At 39.9% G+C, this 20,272-nt stretch overlaps 1 protein-coding gene across 4 annotated transcripts in view; it reads right to left on the reverse strand.

Moving 5' to 3' along the window:
* The window catches only part of PDE4B (phosphodiesterase 4B), a 525,517-nt gene that overhangs the window by 22,786 nt on the left and 482,459 nt on the right, over window positions 1-20,272 (reverse strand). For 3 of the 4 annotated variants that reach the window (XM_019448986.2, XM_019448985.2, XM_019448988.2), the window contains one exon: window positions 18,576-18,688. In XM_019448986.2, coding sequence (XP_019304531.1) covers window positions 18,576-18,688 — 113 coding nt within the window. Of the gene's footprint in view, window positions 1-18,575; window positions 18,689-18,950; window positions 19,331-20,272 lie in introns of those variants that run through there. The other variant, XM_019448989.2, reaches the window with a different exon arrangement.

Consider the following 20,272-nt stretch of genomic DNA (forward strand, 5'->3'; position numbering starts at 1 on the left):
GAACACCGCTAGAAATTGCAATTATTTTTTGAAAATGGAAAAAGATATTATTCTCTGTAAGTGATTTAATCTTGCTTGCCTAGGATATATCTTCTTTATAAAATCAAAGGTGAATGTTTTCAAATAGGCTACCTTTCAGAGTGGGAAGTTATTTAAAATACATAATAGCAAAGGCTGAAATTCAATTACACTTGATAGGAACATTTTGTTTTATGAGTTTAATTTTTGATTTCACTTCAATGCTACATACGGAGGTTATTTTCTACTGAGCCATTTTTTTTTTTTTTTGTGGAATGATGGAACATTTGATCACTTTTCTATATTTTTCACGAGTGTTCTGGTTTGAGCTTTGTGCAGAGATCCACAGGCAACCTAGGAGCTCTCTTGGTAAAGAGTTTTTAGTTACACTAATTGCACAGGAGGCTTAATGTAGAAGGATCTCAGAGATTCACCCCAGTTCTAAAACTTGGTGGTTTTATGTTTGTAAGACATAAATTCGGAAGAGTAAGAACACCAGGGGCTAGTATCAAGCACATGGAAGAGCTACTTTTAAGACTAATCTGGGCTTGCGAGGGGGGGGTGGGGGTGACCTGAGTTTCACTGAGGAGTGAATCTTTAGTGATCCAATCTATCTTCAGCCTATCAAAAACTAGGTAAACAGGCACCTTCCTCTTATTGATAACCTCACGCTGAAGTCTGAAGGTGAAAACTGTGTGGATTAAAAAAAAAAAAAGAAAAAAAAGAAAAAAAAAAGAGCCAAAGAGAGGAAGACTGCTCCAGCAGTTCCCCTGTGGGTGGCCGTCTACGCAGGAGCCCATCTGTGAGACAGGCGCCTTATTGTGTGGGACCTTCCTGTTTTTGCAGTATGAAACAACTACCAAAGTCATTAAAGTCACAATGACTTTATTAGGGACTAAATTTTGACTCACATTTTACACTCTGTTAGTCACAACTTAATCAGAATTCCCGGGCATCAGGAAAGCAAGGGGGCTGAAAATTCCTCCTCAGAATGCTAGCGGTGGTAGAGGAAGTTGCAACCGCAGCACACAGTTCAGTGAAATGTGCAAGTAAGGAGGGCTCCGGTCTCTGTGCAAGATAAACTGAGTTTTGGGGGAGCTCAGGTTGTTTTCAGTGATGGACACAGTTTCTTTAGTTATAAAATGGCTACCTTCTAGGAGCCATTTTATTTCAACATTGCTTTCTTCATACCCCTAATTTTACATGCAAAGAAGACCCAAAGAAGTGAAGAATTCTAATTTCTAAGCACCTATACTTTCCTTTACCAAATCTGATGTAAACAAAAGGCAGGGATAGAGCGTACTTTCTGTGGAACCCTTTATCAAACTCACAATTTCCACAGTTCTTAACATTTCAGATTATCTGACAGTAAGCATCTCATCTCCTGTCTCCTTTTTTCTTTCCCTCTCTATCATCCGTTTGAAAAGTGATGTCACAGTTTCTTTAATGACCTGTCTGTCTTATTTGAGAGGCAAATGGAATTGAACTGAGTGAATAGGTAATAGGGTTCAGGATGGAAGAACATGCCATTCATTTTCCACTAACATCTACTAAAATAGAAACTACAGTTCCATGGTGGGCCATCCCAGAAGACAAGCGCTGCCGTGCCAATATTCTGGAGCAAACCCTCAGTACACCAGGGGATAACGTTAGGTCATTCTAACTGTCCCTGTGCCACATCAGAAAGAAATCCATCTAAACATACTAGAATTGAGTGATTCTCTTCTTCACTGCCCAGGGGTGTAGTGAACCATAGAAATATGTAATGAAAAACAAGCATGAACATCTCTAGGATATTCTGCAACAAAACATTGGCATTTATCATGAAGCTAAAATTGAATAAATTCTACTTGCTGGTTAAAGGACAAATATCTGCTCCAGTGACATTTAAAATTAAAAAAAAAATTTTTTTTAAGTTTCTTTATTTTTGACAGAGACAGAGTGTGAGCATGAGTTGGGGAGGGGCAGAGAGACAGAGAGGGAGACAGAGAATCCGAAGCAGGCTCCAGGCTCCAAGCTGTCAGCACAGAGGCCAACGCGGGGCTCAAACTCACGAACTGTGAGATCACGACCTGGGCCGAAGTCGGACGCTTAACCGACTGAGCCACCCAGGCGCCCCTGCTCCAGTGACATTTTAAAAGAAGGACAAACCATTAGTGCTTTCATACATTGAATTGACAAAAACTCTGAGAATTTAAATACAACACTTTACAACTTGACAGCAGGGCTTGAACGGCCCTCAAAATTAAGTGTTTCTTCCTACCTATTTATCCTCTTTGCTGCTGTCCGTTTTTCCTGGAATTTCTGAAAACATTTTAAGAGGAGATATGGTATACACTATTGGGACACTAAAAAATGGACCTCTTCTATACCCAAAGTAATTCCCATAAGAATGTTTAGAGAAATTTCTCATGACTTAACGTTCTCTTAATTCTTAAAGCTGCTGCAGTGACACAATTAAATAGACAAAATATTAAAGACATATTTAAATTTTAGGTAAACATTTTTTTTTTTTTTTAGTATAAGTGTGTTCTAGATATTGCAGGTCCCAAATATCCCATAAAGAGACTGGATTTCAAAATTATATACCCTGTCAGGTGTAGAGGTATTGTATATTTTTAGATAATTTAAAATGTTCAAACTTGTTCTTTTTGACAGAGGTCTTTCCTTCTGGTAAGAAACACAGCAACACTGCATCTGTTATTGGAGCTTCACAATTGCATTTTATATATTTGACCCTTACCTTTTAATCTGGCTAATAATGGAAATAGACCAAAAAAAAAGATACTTTGGCAAATTTGGGCGTTGGCCTGACAAAAGATAGCAAAGGCCTTTCTTTAACAGATGACAAAAATCCTTGCAGCAACTAAGAAAAATCAAGGAATCAAAGTACACTATTTAGTTACCCTTTTGTTTTTGCATTTAAGCTGTCTACAATTTTTTTTTCTCTGCATAATGGCTAATATTTAACCTCAAGCTTCTAAAGCAAGTTCTAAGGCCATGGGAGCGTTAATGTGATTCCAAAGCAGATGACTAAGGTTTCTGTTGAACCATTTCACAGCAAGAAGTTCTATAACTTACTATACTTTTAAAATTAGAAAACTTACCATAGGTCACCATCCAGTCTAGTGTCCTCTACTGACTAGCAGAAAACAGGACCTTCATATCTGACTTGAAAGCCAGTGACACAGAACAGGAAAATTGCCCCCCAAACATGTGCTTTCTTTTTATAACTCCATAAGTATTGGTCATGATTCTCTTTAAGAATTGATACCCACTTTTACTGGACCATCTCCTGGCTTGTTTAAAATTCTGCACTATGTATAACCTTATTAGAATTCCCAATATTTTTGCAGCCACAAAAATCTACCCTAGCTGGTTTTTGAGATTACTCCTCTAATCCTTTAAATACATCATGTGGCATATATTGTGTTTTAAATTAATTATATTGATTTCAGCTAACTATGGTCACATACCCTTTGAGATAAAAGACAATGTGATGCTTCAAAGCCTGCTGTGGAAATCATTACTTCTGGGTTAACAACTTCCCAGGGCTGGGATAGGCCTCCAGTCTGGAAATTTCCAGGATCACCTCTAGGGACCATCGAATAAATAAAGGGAATCCATGGGCTACACAGACACATCATTTCATTCCCTGAATAAATGATCAGTTTTGGCATTTTGGTAATCCCTACAATAGACTCTGCATTTGCGAACTGAGAAGAATGTGCCACAGGTGGGAGACTTGAACATAGTTTTGAACTATATAAAGGATAAAAACGGTGGTCGTAAACTAATTTTATTCTATAAAAATTTTTATCACACATTTCATTTTCTTATTATTAGCTACCACAATTTAAAAGCGATGGATGAGTGCTTTGCACAACAGTGCACCCCCAAATATATAGTTTGCCACTTCATGGAAGGCTTATAAAAGTCGTCTCAGAGTTGGATGTGTAGGTCATACACACGATGTAGAGGGGGTTCTGATTACAGCTGGCCTTACCAGGGAGGTCTAACAGCATAAACAGGCCTCTAACAGCAAACTCAACATCTTAGTAGCATGCCATACAATCAGCTGAGCATCCAGCTGAGTCTGGAAATAAAATCCCAGTCTGAGAAACGTGGCAAGTCACTGAGTCAGAGACTAAGTTTTTCCAGCTTAAAAATGGAAGGTTAGAAATTAAACATGTAAAGCGATTGGCAAAGTGTCTGCAGCACTTGTGCTTGATTCCACAGGGTTTATACTTGAAGTTGATGCTTTGTTTCTCAGTTTTGTCTCTGAATTTTAAAAGAATCTGAGCTTATGGGACGTTCTTCGCATGGGTTTGGATTTGGGCGGAGCTTTCAGCCAGCTCTGCGGCATCTCAACCCTTCTCTTGTTGTTGACAGAGGCTGGTGTAATTAACTACACAATTCCCACAACACACTACTGCAGGTGTGATGCAGCGCTATGTCATATTGATTACATGACACACGAGTTACTCATAGAAGTTCTGGCTCTCTGGGTGACACTTCGATTATTCATCAGTCTAAGGAGTGTAAACCAGAATTGCCACAAAGATAGATGAAGCCTGTCGAATGAAACTATAACTCAAAATGGCCTTGTGTTAAAACTGTAGCTTTAAAAAATACATATATATTCTGAGATGTCCTGCTGTGGCCAACTCTATCCATTCATGATTCCATGATGTAGCCAATTTCCTCAAATTAAGTTTGGAACTGTTCAAATACTGACAAAAACCATGAATGGCCACAAGTTGCCTCGTGTAATGATAACGGCACCAAATATTCATTTTGCTCAATTGCTACAGTGGAGGTCAGTCTACTAACACATCTGAATTAATTGAATATGTGGCTGGGATAGCAGTGAGAGCAGTATCAGCAATATGTCAGAAAACACAACCAGACGATGACAGAATGACTAAGCTGCTATACTCCAGACACAACAGATATGCGGAGAGGCTGAGTTTCAGACACAACACGTGTTCATAGATATGTTCTGAGCTGCACATGCATTGCCTGTCTCCGAAGGGCTTAGATTCTTGGCCACAGGATGTAGCCTTTTCAAGAGAAAGGTAGACCAAATACCCCAACACTGAGCCAAATAACAGCCAAGGTGTGCGTCATACTTCTGTTCACAAAGAAACAGCATTTGGCCCTGATGACTTTGTTCTCTGTTGTCTGACTTTGAGTTTGGGAGAAGGCTTGGGGGCAAGAGTTTGGTGCGTCTGACGGTACTTTGAAGAGTCACTGTAAACCAGATTGGGTGGAGGGGGTTCTCATTCAGCTGAACAATTAGCAAAATGAATTGGGCATGGCAAGCAACACCGTGTTTGTGCAACAGGAAACAGGATGGCTGGGTTCTAATGGATTTGCCGCTAACAACATACATGCTTCTGGACAAATTAGATTAAGTTTCTGAGCCTCATGCAAACGATATTTGTTTGAATGCCTACCATGTGCCTAGAGCCATTTTAAATCCTGGAACTACAATAGTGAACAAGGTAGACACAATTCATGTCACCAAAAACCTTGTAGTCTAAGGGAGGAGAGGAGTAAAAGCTAAGTTCCACAACAAAAACTAAAAATCATAAACTGTGATAGCAAATTGTAAAACCAAAAAGGTACTGAGTTCAGATAATTAGAGAAGTTCTCTCCAAAGAAATTACATCTACATCTATGCTGAGGTCTAAAATACAAGAAGGGACCTTGACCGAGTTCTAGCTTCAAAAGTCTATGATTACATAGACTTGGTTTTGTTACCAAGCCATATAAGAATATAATAAATTACCCTGTGGATTTCCCTTTAATTTTTACTTTGTAATTTATTTTTTTTAATGTTTATTTATTTTTGAAAAAGAGAGAGACAGAGTGTGAGTATGGGAGGAGCAGAGAGAGAGGGAGACACAGAATCTGAAGCAGGCTCCAGGCTCTGAGCTGTCAGCACAGAGCCCGATGCAGGGCTCTAACCCGCGATCCATGAGATCATGACCTGACCCGAAGTTGGACGCTTAACTGACGGAGCCACCCAGGCGCCCCTCCTTTAATTTGTATTTTTAATTCATCTGGCTTTGGAGCAAAAAGAAAAAGATTTGATTCTAGGCATCACCGGTTAGTAGCTGAAGGGCTTGGACAAATCAGTGACAAATCAGTCTTGCACCCTGCTTTCACACCGAAGTGAGGATATATGAATGCTTTCCTCCTGCTGAGCATCAGAATACGATAACATGGAGAGCTCTGTGTAAGCGGGAAAGCACTCTTCAGGTATGTCTCCTTACCTTGCTACCTTGGATCTGGCAACACAAAAATAACAAAGAGCTATACACTTGGAGAAAGTGGCTGTTTATTTAATGCTCTATCCTGGTACCATAGGGAACTTTGAGAGCAAATATGCTTTAAAGTGAAGGAATGGACCTAAAAAATCCCCACAAAATGCCCCTTAACTAATGTTTCCTCAGGCAGAATCAGAGTTCTCTGGGCAAGCAGTCCTGGATCTCAGGGGCTAGATCTGAAAAGCAGTGATCAAAACAGAAAAATCTTTCCTGACTTCTTCACTAATATCTCCTCTTCCTTTTTTTTTTTTTTTTCTTTTTTTTATGAGGAAGGTAGTCAGTCCCCAATCCCCATCGGAAAGATGAGGAAAAGAAGGCTGAGGCAGAATGAGCAGTGGCCCAGGTCACACATCTAGCTGAGGTTGAAATGGAGCTCTAAGAGCGGGAGGTATGCAGGCAGTAGGGAGCAGGATGGAGATCTTCCAGAGAGGGGCAGGGGCCTGTGCTGCCCCTTTTTTTCTGGGCACTGGAGATCAAACCATTCCCCCAAACCCTGCCTTTCAACAGTCTGCCAGAGTTCAACATCAGATGACTTTCTTGTTTGCTTGACTTTGGCTAACATTGAAATCAACCTCCATCCTCGTGAGTGGGGTGGGGGGATGGGAGCACTGGGAATATGCCGGGGTGGGGGGCAGGGAGGGAAGAGTTGGCCAGAGAGCCAACAGTGTGCTTGGTACAATCTAGTGCTGTTGAACCTCAAAGGCACCTCCTGCTGTGAGTGTCCCTGAGCAGCCCCTCTTCTCTCCGGCCCTGGTCCTCACCTGCCATCCACAATCTCGTCCGGCACCAGGAAGGCTCTGTCCACGTTCTCCAGCATGTATGAGAAAGAGCTCCTATTTTAATTATTTTAACCCAATATATTGTCTTACTTTAAAGAAAAAGAACCCATTCCTACCCAGGGGCTCATGTTTTTATTTATTTTTGGCAAGACTCTCTTATTTTAGGATTTACTAAAGGCTCTAAAAGCTCTTTCTTGAAAAGCAATATATGGTTTTCTAAGTTTGAAAATTTTTCTATGCCCCACCGACAATGCAGCATTAGGCAATGACCTTATTTTAATATATTTTAATACCTTAAACATATAGGAGAGAATTAACAAAACAGTGTTTTTAATTATTGTAATCAAAATTAGATAAAGTTTTGAAGTTAAATCATACTGATTTAGAAATATTTAAAAAGTGTTACAATACAGCAAGGAAAAATTCAACGGCACCTCACCCTGTCACAAACATAAATAGTGTACTGGACCTGTCCAAGAAAAACATACCCATCAGTAAATGCAGATATATTTAAGTCATTCTGACTCAATTACAGAAGGTAGCTGGCAGTAGCAGTCAAATGATTAGGGGCTGTGGCAGGAAAGGCACTATGCCCTTTCACCTGGCTACATGAGTAGGTTCTGGCTGATTAAACTGACCTGTCTGGGTGGAGAGTGGGACATCTAGAGTAGGAGCTGGAGGACAATCATTAGTGATCTATCTGCGTCCCTAGCTTCTCACAATCAAATGGGCCTGTAGGAGTATACTGGAAATTCATATAACCAGTAGATAGTCTAAGTATGTTCCATGAATTTAAATTTTTTGAAAATATGAAAAAAAATTTCATTTTGAATATACTGTGCCCACTAGTGACGTCATTACCTGTCCTAGTATCTATTAAAAGTCCTCATGTCAACAAATTTCTTAAATGACCAAATCAAGAAGAATTTGGGGGAGAGATTTTTAAAACAAGAGAAACCCTAAATCGACTACCACCAATGAACAAAAGTCTTCATTAGTTTTTCCTCTTTTCTCCTAACCATTAAACAGAAATAGAGCTATGTCTCTTTGATACGTTTTAGTCCTACTACCATAAGCATAAATGGAGTCTCAAAAAATTCAAAACATGATTGTAGGCCTCAAGAGCCTGCAATCTGGAGTAAACATAAATAAAGCCTCAGAGAACTAAAATATTAACTACGATATTAACCAATAAGTTAGGTAAGAGAATGATTTAAAAAAATCTAATCAAACCGATTTGGGCCAAGTTTCAAAAAAGAAAGCCACAAAGTGTGGCATGCCAGGAGTAGGCTCTTAGTATAGGCCTGATGATGTATTTGAGCCAAAGGGAAGTCTTCAAAGCAAAAGAATACCAAGAGAAGGATAAAGGTGCATATCTCTTCATTCTCAAGTTCTCATAAAACTCTTATTGGTATTCTTTTTTTTTAAATTTTTTTTTAACGTTTATTTATTTTTGAGACAGAGAGAGACAGAGCATGAACGGGGGAGGGTCAGAGAGAGAAGGAGGCACAGAATCCGAAATAGGCTCCAGGCTCTGAGCGGTCAGCACAGAGCCCGATGTGGGGCTCGAACTCACGGACCGCAAGTCATGGCCTGAGCTGAAGTTGGACGCTTAGCCGACTGAGCCACCCAGGCGCCCCCCCCCTTTTTTTTTTAATTGTTTTTTTAATGTTTATTTTTATTTGTATTCTTAAGCCAGGTTTTCAATAGATGTTCTGATATCAAGTGTAGAGAGGAAGTTGGAAGTCCAGTTTCGATCAATAGGACCTACTTAAAACTTGAGTATCATTTCAATTATGTGAGGATAAAAATGTTAATCCTGACTGCCTTTGTAAAATGAGATATTTTTCTGATAGTAAATAAATACATACATATACATATACACACACATATATACACACAAACATATATAGGTATATACATTGATAATATATACATACATTTTTTAAAGTTTAGTTATTTATTTTGAGAGAGAAGGAGAGAGAGAACAAAAGGGGGAGGGGCAGAGAGAAAGGCAGAGAGAGAGAGAAAAAATCCCAAGCAGGTTCTTCATTGTCAGCGCAGAGCCTGACGCGGGGCTTGAACTCACAAACTGAGATCGTGACCAGAGCCGAAGTCGGACACATAACCTACAGAGCCACCCAGGCACCCCATACATATATATATATATATATATATATACGTATATATGTATATATACGTATATATATTTTTTTTTTTTTTTAAATTCAGAAATTAAAACAGCAAAAAGTGAAAAAAAAATGCCAAGGGCACTTAAAGTAACTCATTTCAAATACTTCCTGCTAGACTTTGAGCACACAATTTTCAGGAATACTAATTTAGTTCTCTTTACTTGAAGTGATTAAGACATGTATAGCTTTTACTCAAGAAAGGTAATGAGAAGGGCAAGGAGAAGGTTAAAGATCAGTGGAAATGATAGAGGGAATGTCTCCCATCTTAACTGCAATCAGCCTTTTGCTGCAGATGAACAGCAAACTGGATTTGTAATCAGACCTGTATTTTACTACCTTAGTCTTCCATTAATTAACCTTACGACTCTGGAGAAGTCATGCCATAACGAAATTACCTTTCATTTAGATTGTGTTTTATATTTGCAAAGATCTGGAGTATATTAGATTATTTAGTCCTCATCTCTAAAATGAAGTCTTCAAAATCAATGATACCTTAGGTTCTCTTTTAGGCTTAAAGTTCTGGGATTTTGTTTAATGCAACCATGTGTGACTATAACTGGAAAGAATATATTTCAATCTTTTTTGGCTTGATTTATCAACTTTCACCATCCATACTGACCAAAGTCATTAAATAGTTGCCAAATTACCACTTCACCTTGCCCTGTCTAATCAGCTCTAGCACAGCCTATTTGGTTGAGTTGGAAAGATATTTTTATTCGATGATGACTTCTCTTCTTACTGTTTTCTTTCCAAAACAACTCATTAAAATTTACCTCTTCAGATAGCAAATGACAAAACTCTTACCCTAAATCTAAATTTTTTAAATTCATTTAATCACTTTTACGACCTGGTATCTGTACTCAAAGTTCATCTTTACAACTGCTGAAGGTTATAGCATTATGCACTATGCTGTTAGCAAAGAGTGAAGGAAACTTGGCCATTTAAAGTTTTAAAGGAATACTTTCAAGGTTGCCATACATTGAACCACTAAAAAATATAAAACGGCAAAACTGAGCCATGAAGATGAAATTTATTTTCAATACATTCACTAAACTTCAGTCTCTGAAGGCTTTAGGTTTCAGAAGTGGTATATTTTTAAGTTGCAAGTAATTAGCAGAAGGAAACACAGGACTGATGAGCAGAAATGCATGATTTATAGACTTTAAACTCTGCTCCATAAAAAGAAAAAGACTATCGGGTATTTCTTAAAGAGAAAAAGATTATCAGGCACTTCCCAAAACAGAAACAAAAGAAACAGAAGTTTTACTGTCTTCTTCATTTCTAAATAACTTAACAGTCCTTTCTTTGTGGAAACACTTGGCTACTTTAAAGTAAATCAAACAAAGGAAGTTACAGTAAAATATCCAGGAGACTAAACAGTTTGGCACCAGTTGAGGGAAACATCACGTACAAATGGGCAAGTCAGAGAGGGACTGACAGGTTCCTGAAAAATGCTAAGTGGAGAGATGTGCTGGGATGCACATCCACTATTGGCATAGTGCCTTCAAGAGCGTGAAATCTATTGACTGTGGCACAAGTCTGCCCGAGGATCTTTGGTTTGGCAAGTCCTGGCTTCCAGAATGCTGATGGATCTCCATTTGCTGAGCACACTCTTACTTAGATGTAAAGTGTTTTGGAAAAATAGCACAAGAGTAAGCTCCACCCCTGGCTTTTCTCTCATAGATAATAATGGCACTGATTTTGGAAGTTTTTCAGATTGGAACACATTCTATCTAAAAGAAAAAAAAAAAAGACACGGAAGAAGTATAAAAAGTGTGAAATAGACATTTATTCCGTTAATATATGTAATTCTATTTTTCAAAACTAGTGTTCTGGATTTATATGTGATACTCTAAATATAGTTATCTCATTTTTTTTTCATATGGAATGAAAGGCTCCCCTAAAATGATGTATTTATCAGATATTGATAATATAATGCTGTCTTATCAGCTAGCCTGAGGTGCAACAGGCAAAGGTAATGTGCCCTCACTTCATTTCTGCTTTATTTTTAAGGATTTGACCATGTGGGGACTTTCAAATGAATTAGCAGAAAGACTGGGGTACATGGACTGGAACTCAATGAAGGAAATGGTTCTGTAAATATCAGTGCAGAAATATTTAAGTTAAGCAAAATAGATTAAAAATCAAACTTATTTCAAAGCACTACACTTTCAAAATCTTTGATTTGTTAAGTTTTCAAAGAGTAAAACTTAGAACACGCAATACACTCTCAATAATGATATGGTTGATAATGTTGGTGTTTAGAGCTGACAGCCAAGAAAGAATTCTTGGGATGTCTTCAGCGCAGAAAGGTGGTTTTATTAAAGCATGGGGACAGGACCCGTGGGCAGAAAGAGCTGCACTGGGGTTGTGAAGAGTGACGGATTGTATACTTTTAGGCTGGGAGGCGGGTAGCGATAGTGTAAGTCTCTTAAGGTATTTTGGAAGCAAGGTTTCCAGGACCTTGAGGGGCTAGCTGCTGTTAGGGAAAGGTCATTTATCACTGTTGAGTAAAAACTCAGTCATGAGACCCTTCAGATGTATATCAATGGGCCATAAGCTTGGAGTATGATTGCCAACATATATTCTGGGGGATAGAGATAAAGGAAGTTTCCAAAGGAATTTTTATATGTCTAAGTAGACTTACAGGATACTGGGGATTGGGCTAAGATTGCCTTTGCCCTTAGCAAAGTGTCATCATTGAGGCAGCTGAACTCCTCCTAGAGGATGCCACTCTGCCTGTCTCAAGGACTTGTCAACGGGCTGTAAGTTGTAAGGAAACTTAATTTTTTTTCCTTTTGCCTTAGTTTCACACATCAAATAATACGGCTTAGAAATGTCCCTATATTAATTATTACTGAAGCAATGCTCTTCTGTTTCATGGTCTTAGGGCATATACTAGAAAAGATGTAATATATGATGAAATTGCCCCAATTAAATTTGAATGATGTTTTTTTTAAAAAAAGAATAGCCTCTCTCCATTTTCTTTTTATGTTGTGGGGTGAATAAAAAGGGAATTTGGGGGTAGGTTGTCTTTTAAACAAAATTTCACTGTCTTCTCTTAGGCCATGATGGAAAATTTTGGAAAGAAATAGATCCTGAATTTAGTAAACTGGTCCACAATAGGCATCAGATTAGTTTAATACCGTTATTCACATTTTTGATGAGTGCTTTACAACCATTTTCTATAACTATGGTCATTCTCCTCCCTCTTCTATGTTAAAAGACACTATTTCCCAGCCAGGAAGATTGAGTTTAAGATTATTAAGGGCTGGTCTGGAGGCCTAGAGGATGGAACCTGCAGACTAGGATTTTGACCTAGACCTAAACAAGCAATGATGTCCAGAGTTAGAAGAATAAGACATCCCAGAAATGACAAAATTTCCTTGTGAGGGTTATTAAATACTTCTGTATGTCTATATTTATCTGTCCCATTGGGATCAATGACGGTGAGTCAGATGGCCCTGAGTGTGAATCCTGCTCTCTTCTTTACCCTAGGCAATTTAATTCAACTCTTTAAATCTCACTTTACTGTAAAATCAAGATAATAATATATCTATTCCAAAGGGCTGCTGAGAGTATTAATGACAGAATGTCAGTAAGGAGCTTAGCACATGTCTGCACACATACACTTGTAAAAGGAGTTTGGTTGTCTATTACTGCCCCAACAACAAACACAAGAGCTGCAGGAGACCATGGAAATAGCCTTCTCCAACTGTTTTGTTTTGTAGATAAAGAAAGGCAAGGTTTCAAAATGATTTGACTGTTTAAGATAATGTCCCTCAATGGAGGCATAGCTAGAACTCAAACTCATGGCTTGTACCTGTAGGCTCTTTTCCCTTTGCTGCCTCCAGTTCTATATACATCTGGGAGGAAAGTGAGAAAAGTTGGATGGAAAATATTCGAGTGCCCCACCTGGCCGTCAGAACTGATTTTCATTCTAGTCTGCCCTCTAATCCGGGTCACCTCTGGCATTCATGAGGCCACATACGTAAGTTTAAATAGATAAAGATACAATTCGAGCTACCTCCAATACTCCCACCTCGACAGACACCCCTTCCCAGCAGCTTGGAAGGCCAGCATGAAATGTGCATTCCTGGTTATAGCAGTGCAGGGGGGACCTAGCTCCTGGCCCACGCCCTGTCCCATTTCTTCTCCGCGGGACCCATGTGCAAGCTTTTGTGCACCCTCTGCCACAGCCTGCATGTTCAAGTTCCTCCCACACACCTCTTCCAAGCCGAACTGCTGCCTCTTGGCTACTCCTTGGGCCTAAGGGTGTGAATTCCTGCAACATATCCAGGAAAGAGGCCTGTACAGGCCCTGGAAGTGGGTTCAGAGCCATTGGGTAGAGAACGTACGGGGCCCATTGGATGCAGTGTAGTCTGGAGCAGGAAGCACAGCTGCCCGTTAGCCCGCCTGCCTTCTCACCTCCTGGAGCAGAGTGTAGCGGGAGGAAGACCAGGCTAGGGCCCTCTTAAAGCAAAGGGTCCTGGGAAAGGACCCCTCTTGCCCTAAGCGTGGCAATGCTCTAGTCCTATCATTTAACTTCAGGCAAAAGTGGAATTAATCCCCTTCAGTAATTGGTCACCTGCCTATCACCTTCCTGACCGAGCTCTAAGGTGAACCTGTTGACCAACACAATCTATTTCCTTTATGGTTCTGCTGGATCCAACATGTCTCATATTTATCGATTTTTCAGTTAAATAGAAAAAAAGGACTCACCCAATTACAGGGCAACCAGCCTATCATGATCACATTCCAGTATCATGCAGCTTGGATCCCAGGTGGCTCCAAGCTGGTGGAATCATATGAGTTTATTCTCTCCCACCCAAGAGCACAGGCAATTATTTGCCTTTACAAAGGTTCAGTAGTTCAGTACTCTGGTATGGACACACCTGAAGAACCGGAAAAATAAACCTGCATAGCCAGAAGGACTCACTTCCCCTGTGATGCTATCTGCAGCTGTCTCCATGATGCCTTCAGAGAAAAAAGACCTTCTATCTCCCATTCCTATCTTACAGATTTCCTTAGCAAACATTGACTGAAGTAAGTGCTGGGTCCTGCTCTTTCATTCTAAAGAGACTACTAGTATTAAGGAGGACGGCTCTTTTCAACAATGAAACATCTATTTTCACCTTTGTCCTACACATAAAACAGCCCTGGGGGGCCAAGCTAGCCAAGAAAGAAAAGGATAATGGAGATGTTTGTGGGGAAGTTAGGAGAGCAATAAGTTGCTTGAACATAGCTCCTTGCTAAATACCACAGCATGTTCATCTTTTGAAAAACATTCAACATGCTGGGTGTAAATGACCCCTCTGAAAATTTTCACCCGAAAAGTTTAGGCGAGAGACTCCACTTCTCAGTCAAAGCTCCCTTTCCTTGTCATTCACAGCTACGCCTGACTGGGATTGTTTTGTGCAGGTCCTTCCTCAGCTACTGTTGTTGCAACTCTGTACTTTTCTGACTGAGTCTGTCAGGAAGGAGACAGGAAATTCTAGTCACCCGCACAGCAGCTGTGCCATTCCTCCTATCCTCCTCCAATGACGTCGGTTGGCTTTGGTGACACGAGGTCAGGAACTGAGCCACAGTGAAGGTCAGGAAGATAGGTCAGTGTTTATGCCGTTGTTGGGCTGGGGATCCTGCTGAGGCTATTTGCTTTCTTCCTTGCTATACTGTTTCTCTTTCCGTTCCTCTTTTTACACGGCACAGCCAAAGCATCCTGTTTTCAAAACATCTGACTGTTTTGCCACTGAGGAACTCATGCTCTGATGCATTTCGCTGAAGTGTATGACAATTCTTCTAATTCAAGAGGTGATAAGAGTTGAAACAAAAATTAATGAACAAGTCTAAGAAGCCAATCTGTTGTTACAGAAAACAGCTCTAACATGTCTAACTGAACCTGGGCTGCTGGCAGAAGGTTCCCTTGACATTCTTTTCATCTTGAAAAACGTCATTGCCTCATAAAACTGCTTCATTTATTTCATCTTGTCATTTTTGGGAAAAATAACCTACCGTATTATCCCACCTCGCTGCATCTTTCTCTGTAATTCTGGAATTCCATTTGGCCTGGGGCCAGTATTAAGGGATGAGGGAAATTGGGGCCAAGGAGAAGTCTATGTTTCTGTAAGTCACAGAAACAGTTCCTTGTCTAACTCTCAGGCTCTGAAGCACACTTGGGAAAGCCAGTTATAATCTTTGATGTCACAATTTTCTTCAAAATATAAAAGGGCGAGGAAAAAACAATAAACACACAACCCTACCCAGATGGGTAAATATGAAAGACTGCTTCCTTTTTCTCTACTAGACACAGTCAATGCTCAACCATTTGCATGTTCCCAAACACCCCCAACATAAAACACTGGTTTTCCCATCACCACTGTTGAGTAGGTAAAAACTCAGTAATCGCTTAGCTGATCAGAACTAAGGACCCATCATTTTTGCAAAGATGTAGTAAATGCTATCAACAAGTTATCGTTTATTAATTATTACTACACATCAGGTGCCTTGCTGAAGGTTTCAGATGCATTATCTCATTAAATCTTTACAGTAACCCAGTAAGGTAGGGTGCCACTTTTACACTTTGTACCTGTTTTACAGATGAGAAAATTAAGTCTTAGAACAGTTAAGTAAGTTAGCCAAGGTCAAGTAGCTAGTCAATGATAGAGACAGGACTTGAACTATGATCTTTTGACTCCAAAGCCTATGCTTTTCACATACTTCCCTGTATAGAACATCTTCAGACTCACTTCCACGTCTATCAACTCAGAGATTTGCCAAGACTGCCAAAAATGACCAGCTACAACTACATAGGCGTGATAATGATAATGATGATGATGACTGTATTTTTAAACAGTGACTTGGATGGAATGTTCAAATAATTTCAACCACATTTAAAAGTAAATGTGGAATTTTATTTTTACCACAAATAATTCAATTCCCAGAAAATGGATACAGATCAATTTCTTTTTGGTGGCCACAAAATATTATTATTATATTATATTATATTATATTATATTATATTATATGTGCCACAGATTAAGCCTTACCTGAAACAATTATCTGGCTAATCAAGATTCTGGGGGGGAAAAGGTCACTGAGTGAATAGAAAGAGAAGGAGATCTTTTTACAAATGAAATTGACTTTGGCTGTCAGCTGAGCATTATTCATCTACTGGATAATTGCTTTGCCCTACAACCTCTCCACTGCACATATCAAAAATAGGTGAAACTGCATGCCTTGTCCTTAAGCTAACTGTGTCAGCATTAAGGTTTAGCCCTTTCTTTAGGGTTAGCTCTATTCAGCTTTCATTGCTTCCTGCACAGGATACCATAAAGGAGGAGCGGAAGCCTTAAACGATTGGAATTCTCACCGGGACCTACACAGTCTTTGGTCTTAGAGCCTTATTGACCATTACACTGATTATGAACAATTTGTAAATACATTTGTAAAATAATGTGTCATTTCAGCACCCCAGACACAGACCTGGTTAGAATTTATAAGGCATCAACACTCCAAATGAAAAATAAGGACAATTTGCAGTTTCTCAGTGTGTACTCTTTCTGTTCCCTGGAGTTAGTTGTCTACTTTATCTTAGTAACTCAAGAAGAAAGTTCAGCATGTTTTTTTATGGTGAAAGCTGCTAAAAAACTACCCCTAAATATTGGACCTACATCTTGTATGGGCATCAATGCTCACAACACGCAGTGAACAAAGGATCTGTTAATGCTCCGAAGCAGGCTAAAGCATGTGTGAAAATCTTTCTACTTGGAGTCCAGTGTGCTTTAGAGAAGTTACGCAGTTAAGCCCTCCTCGTGGGGAAGCAGTTGGTCAAGTTTACAACAGCCTGGAAAATCCCAGAATTTAGTTTTCAGTTGAGAACTTCAGAAAAAAGTCAGTAAATAGTTAAATCTCAAAACTTTTCTTTTGTTTTTCCAACTTGAATCTGAACTACAATTTGAGAAAGAGACTTATTTTATTTTTTGCCCTTTCATTAACCAAGAAACAAGAGTTAAGAAGAGTCTACCCCCACACTCCCAGGACCCTTCAAGACCTCCTAAGGACACAGGGCTCCCGGCACTCAGATCCCTCGAGCAGGAGTCAGTAAGCCTTGATAGGAAGGTGATACTTTTAACGTCAGAAAGAGGGAGGAGGGACACACATTCACCAGGGAACCTCAGGGCTGGAAAGGGCATGTTGGCAGGTGTGGAGCAAAATCTCTTCCCGGCACCAGAACCGTAAGATAGTAAGACAATTCTTCAGGCTAAGATGATTGGGGATTCTTAAGATATACACTTATAAAGGTGTAGTGTTAAAGCTTTCCACAAAAACCAACAACAATAAATATATACATACATACACACACATCATATATAAAGTTAACATTCTCCAAGGGGGGGAACAAACAAACAAAAAGCAACAACTCTCACTACGTAAATTAGCACTCTAAATCCAGGTGTTAATTAAACAAATGATAAAATGACAGATAATTAAAACTCTTCAACACTAAGTTTTGTCTAGGGATTGTAAGTAAAACCATTTCTTCGCAGTATGGGTGGAACTTAATCTCAAATAAGTCCACTTTGAAAAGCAGCAAACTTTTAAAAAATAACTTTCTTTTTTGGGAGACAGAGTATATTCTTTCTTTCTTTCTTCTTTCTTTCTTTCTTTTCTTTTCTTTCTCTTTCTTTCTTTCTTTCTTTCTTTCTCTCTTCTTTTTAATCTTAGGTCATGCCAGCATCACAAAAGAAATGTTAGAGAATCCCAGAATGTCCTTCTGAGAAGAGTTTCAGAATTAATAGAACTTCAGGGAGAACCATTCTCTCCATTGATACATGGAGATCACATTATTTTCTTGTTCAAAAAAATATGTCTAACACCTGGTTGCAATGCAGCGTGTTACCATTTTACCCTATGAATTCATTCAGATTTTATCTTCCTGACAGCGGTTTTTCTTTTTTAAAGGATTTTCATTTGTACAGTTAATAAGCACCTCTCCCCTTAAACAAATTTCAAACTACATCACTAACAAAGAAGTTTGGTTTCTGGGCATGAAAGCGGATGGAGGATTTTTAACTTTTGCTGCAGCATCAAGACACCAGCAAAGTGTGGCACTTGGGGACAGAACCCTCCGAGGCAGGCTCAGCAAACCTGTTCTGACGCCGCGTCCTCGGATGCACCCCAGGCTGCAGGCAGAGGCCAGGGGAGCCCAGGGGACGCCGGGGAGCTTGAGTGAATAAACGGTCACCCCTTACCTTGTTAGAAGCCATCTCACTGACAGAGCGGTAGGTCTGGATGGTCTCTAGCTGGTCTAAGCACCAGTCCAATTCCTCCAGCGTTTCCATTGCTAATTTTTGATAAGATTCTTCTGCAAACAAACACACAGGCATGTAGTTAGGCTGGAGCGGCTGCAGGCTGTCCATAGCCGAGTCCCCGCCGCCGCCGCTGATTCCGGAGCTACTGAAGGTGGCCCCGTGCTCCTTCATTATTTGCGCGCTGACTCCTTCCTTCCAGCTCTCTCCACCAGGAGAACAAATCACCGCGGTGCTCTGCCTGGGGTGGCTGGTGCCAAGTTTTCACCACCATCCCCCCCCTCACCCCCCTGCTTGGATGAGGTGTCCCTGATCTACCAAGAAACTTCCTCCGAGGAAGAAGGCGGGGAAACATCTCTTAGAGGCTCATCTGCATACATGTGTCCTAAAACTAAAGGCAGAAGCAGTGAGTTTTCTCAGGCTCTCTCTGCCTTAGTCATCCCGGGGCTCTTCAGGGTGCGTGATGTCATTTCTGAGGGTTTGCAGTCTGGAGCAGAAATGAGGAAAGCATTTTCTCATTTGCTTTTCTTCTAAATGAAACATTTGGGCGCGGGGCTGGGGGAGGGGGTGCTGCTGACAGTGACTTTGGAAGTCTAGGCAGTCATTCATTCAGGGGGATGTGTACATGTTGGAGACTTGTAATTCAGCACACATTGACCCGCACTAGCGAGAGGTGTAGGCTAGTCTCCCCTCTTCTGAATCTCTCCTTTAAGATGAGGTTTCCCTGATAAGACTTCTGTCTAAGAGAAACTGGAGTTTTACGGGAACACGTTTATTGGCCTGGAGTCTCAGCTCTTGTTATACTAAACAAAGCTAAAACTTCTCTTCTGCCACTGCCAGGGTCACAGGGAAATTCTGAACCGGACTTTCAGGTGGAGCCAGATGTGAACACTGCAGATTTTCACTTTGATTAAAGCCAGGGGCTGTGCTTTATGGTGGTGGGACTCTAGACTTTCTGGAAATATTTCTCAGTAGTCCATTAAAAAATATGTCTTCAAGATCATACTTTTGCTGGATAATAAAGATCTTTCTGAATGTTCAAAACATGTCCTTCCATACCCAAGAGTCTAATATTCAACATTATTGACTTAAGCACTCTATGTTAATAAACACGGAATTGACTTTATAAATGCTAGATGAATTAATGATGCAACACTTATAAAAGTCAGCCAGACTCTCCTGCATACATGACTGGTTTTGAGGGGAACAGCATTCATTAATTCTATCAAGCCTTCTGGAAAACGGGCACACAACAGGTGCTAATAAAATTTAAAAATCTTGTGTGGACTTCTATTACAGAAAAGATTACACACATTCCTGTCAAATTTAGAATATATTTTTCATATGTTCATACAGAAATCCAAGGGAGACCACATAGCCTCTTATTGTTACTTGAATAATTCTGTGTGTGTGAGACATTCATACTAAGTAGGAAGCAGAAAAGAGAATGAGTAAAAGAGTGATTCCAACGGACTAGAATTGCTTGATCACAGACGCACATTTCAAAGAATAGATCTTTCATTTATCCCTCAAATACGCAGACAGTAGGATAACGAGGGGTTAAAATTCAATATCCTGTATGTCATACTTAAAAGCCACAAAACCATTGGAGGTGACTTCCTCTATTTTTTTCACACTCT

Source organism: Panthera pardus, unplaced genomic scaffold (genome assembly GCF_024362965.1).
Source record: "Panthera pardus isolate Hobbes unplaced genomic scaffold, ASM2436296v1 HiC_scaffold_11, whole genome shotgun sequence".
NCBI lineage: Eukaryota > Metazoa > Chordata > Mammalia > Carnivora > Felidae > Panthera > Panthera pardus.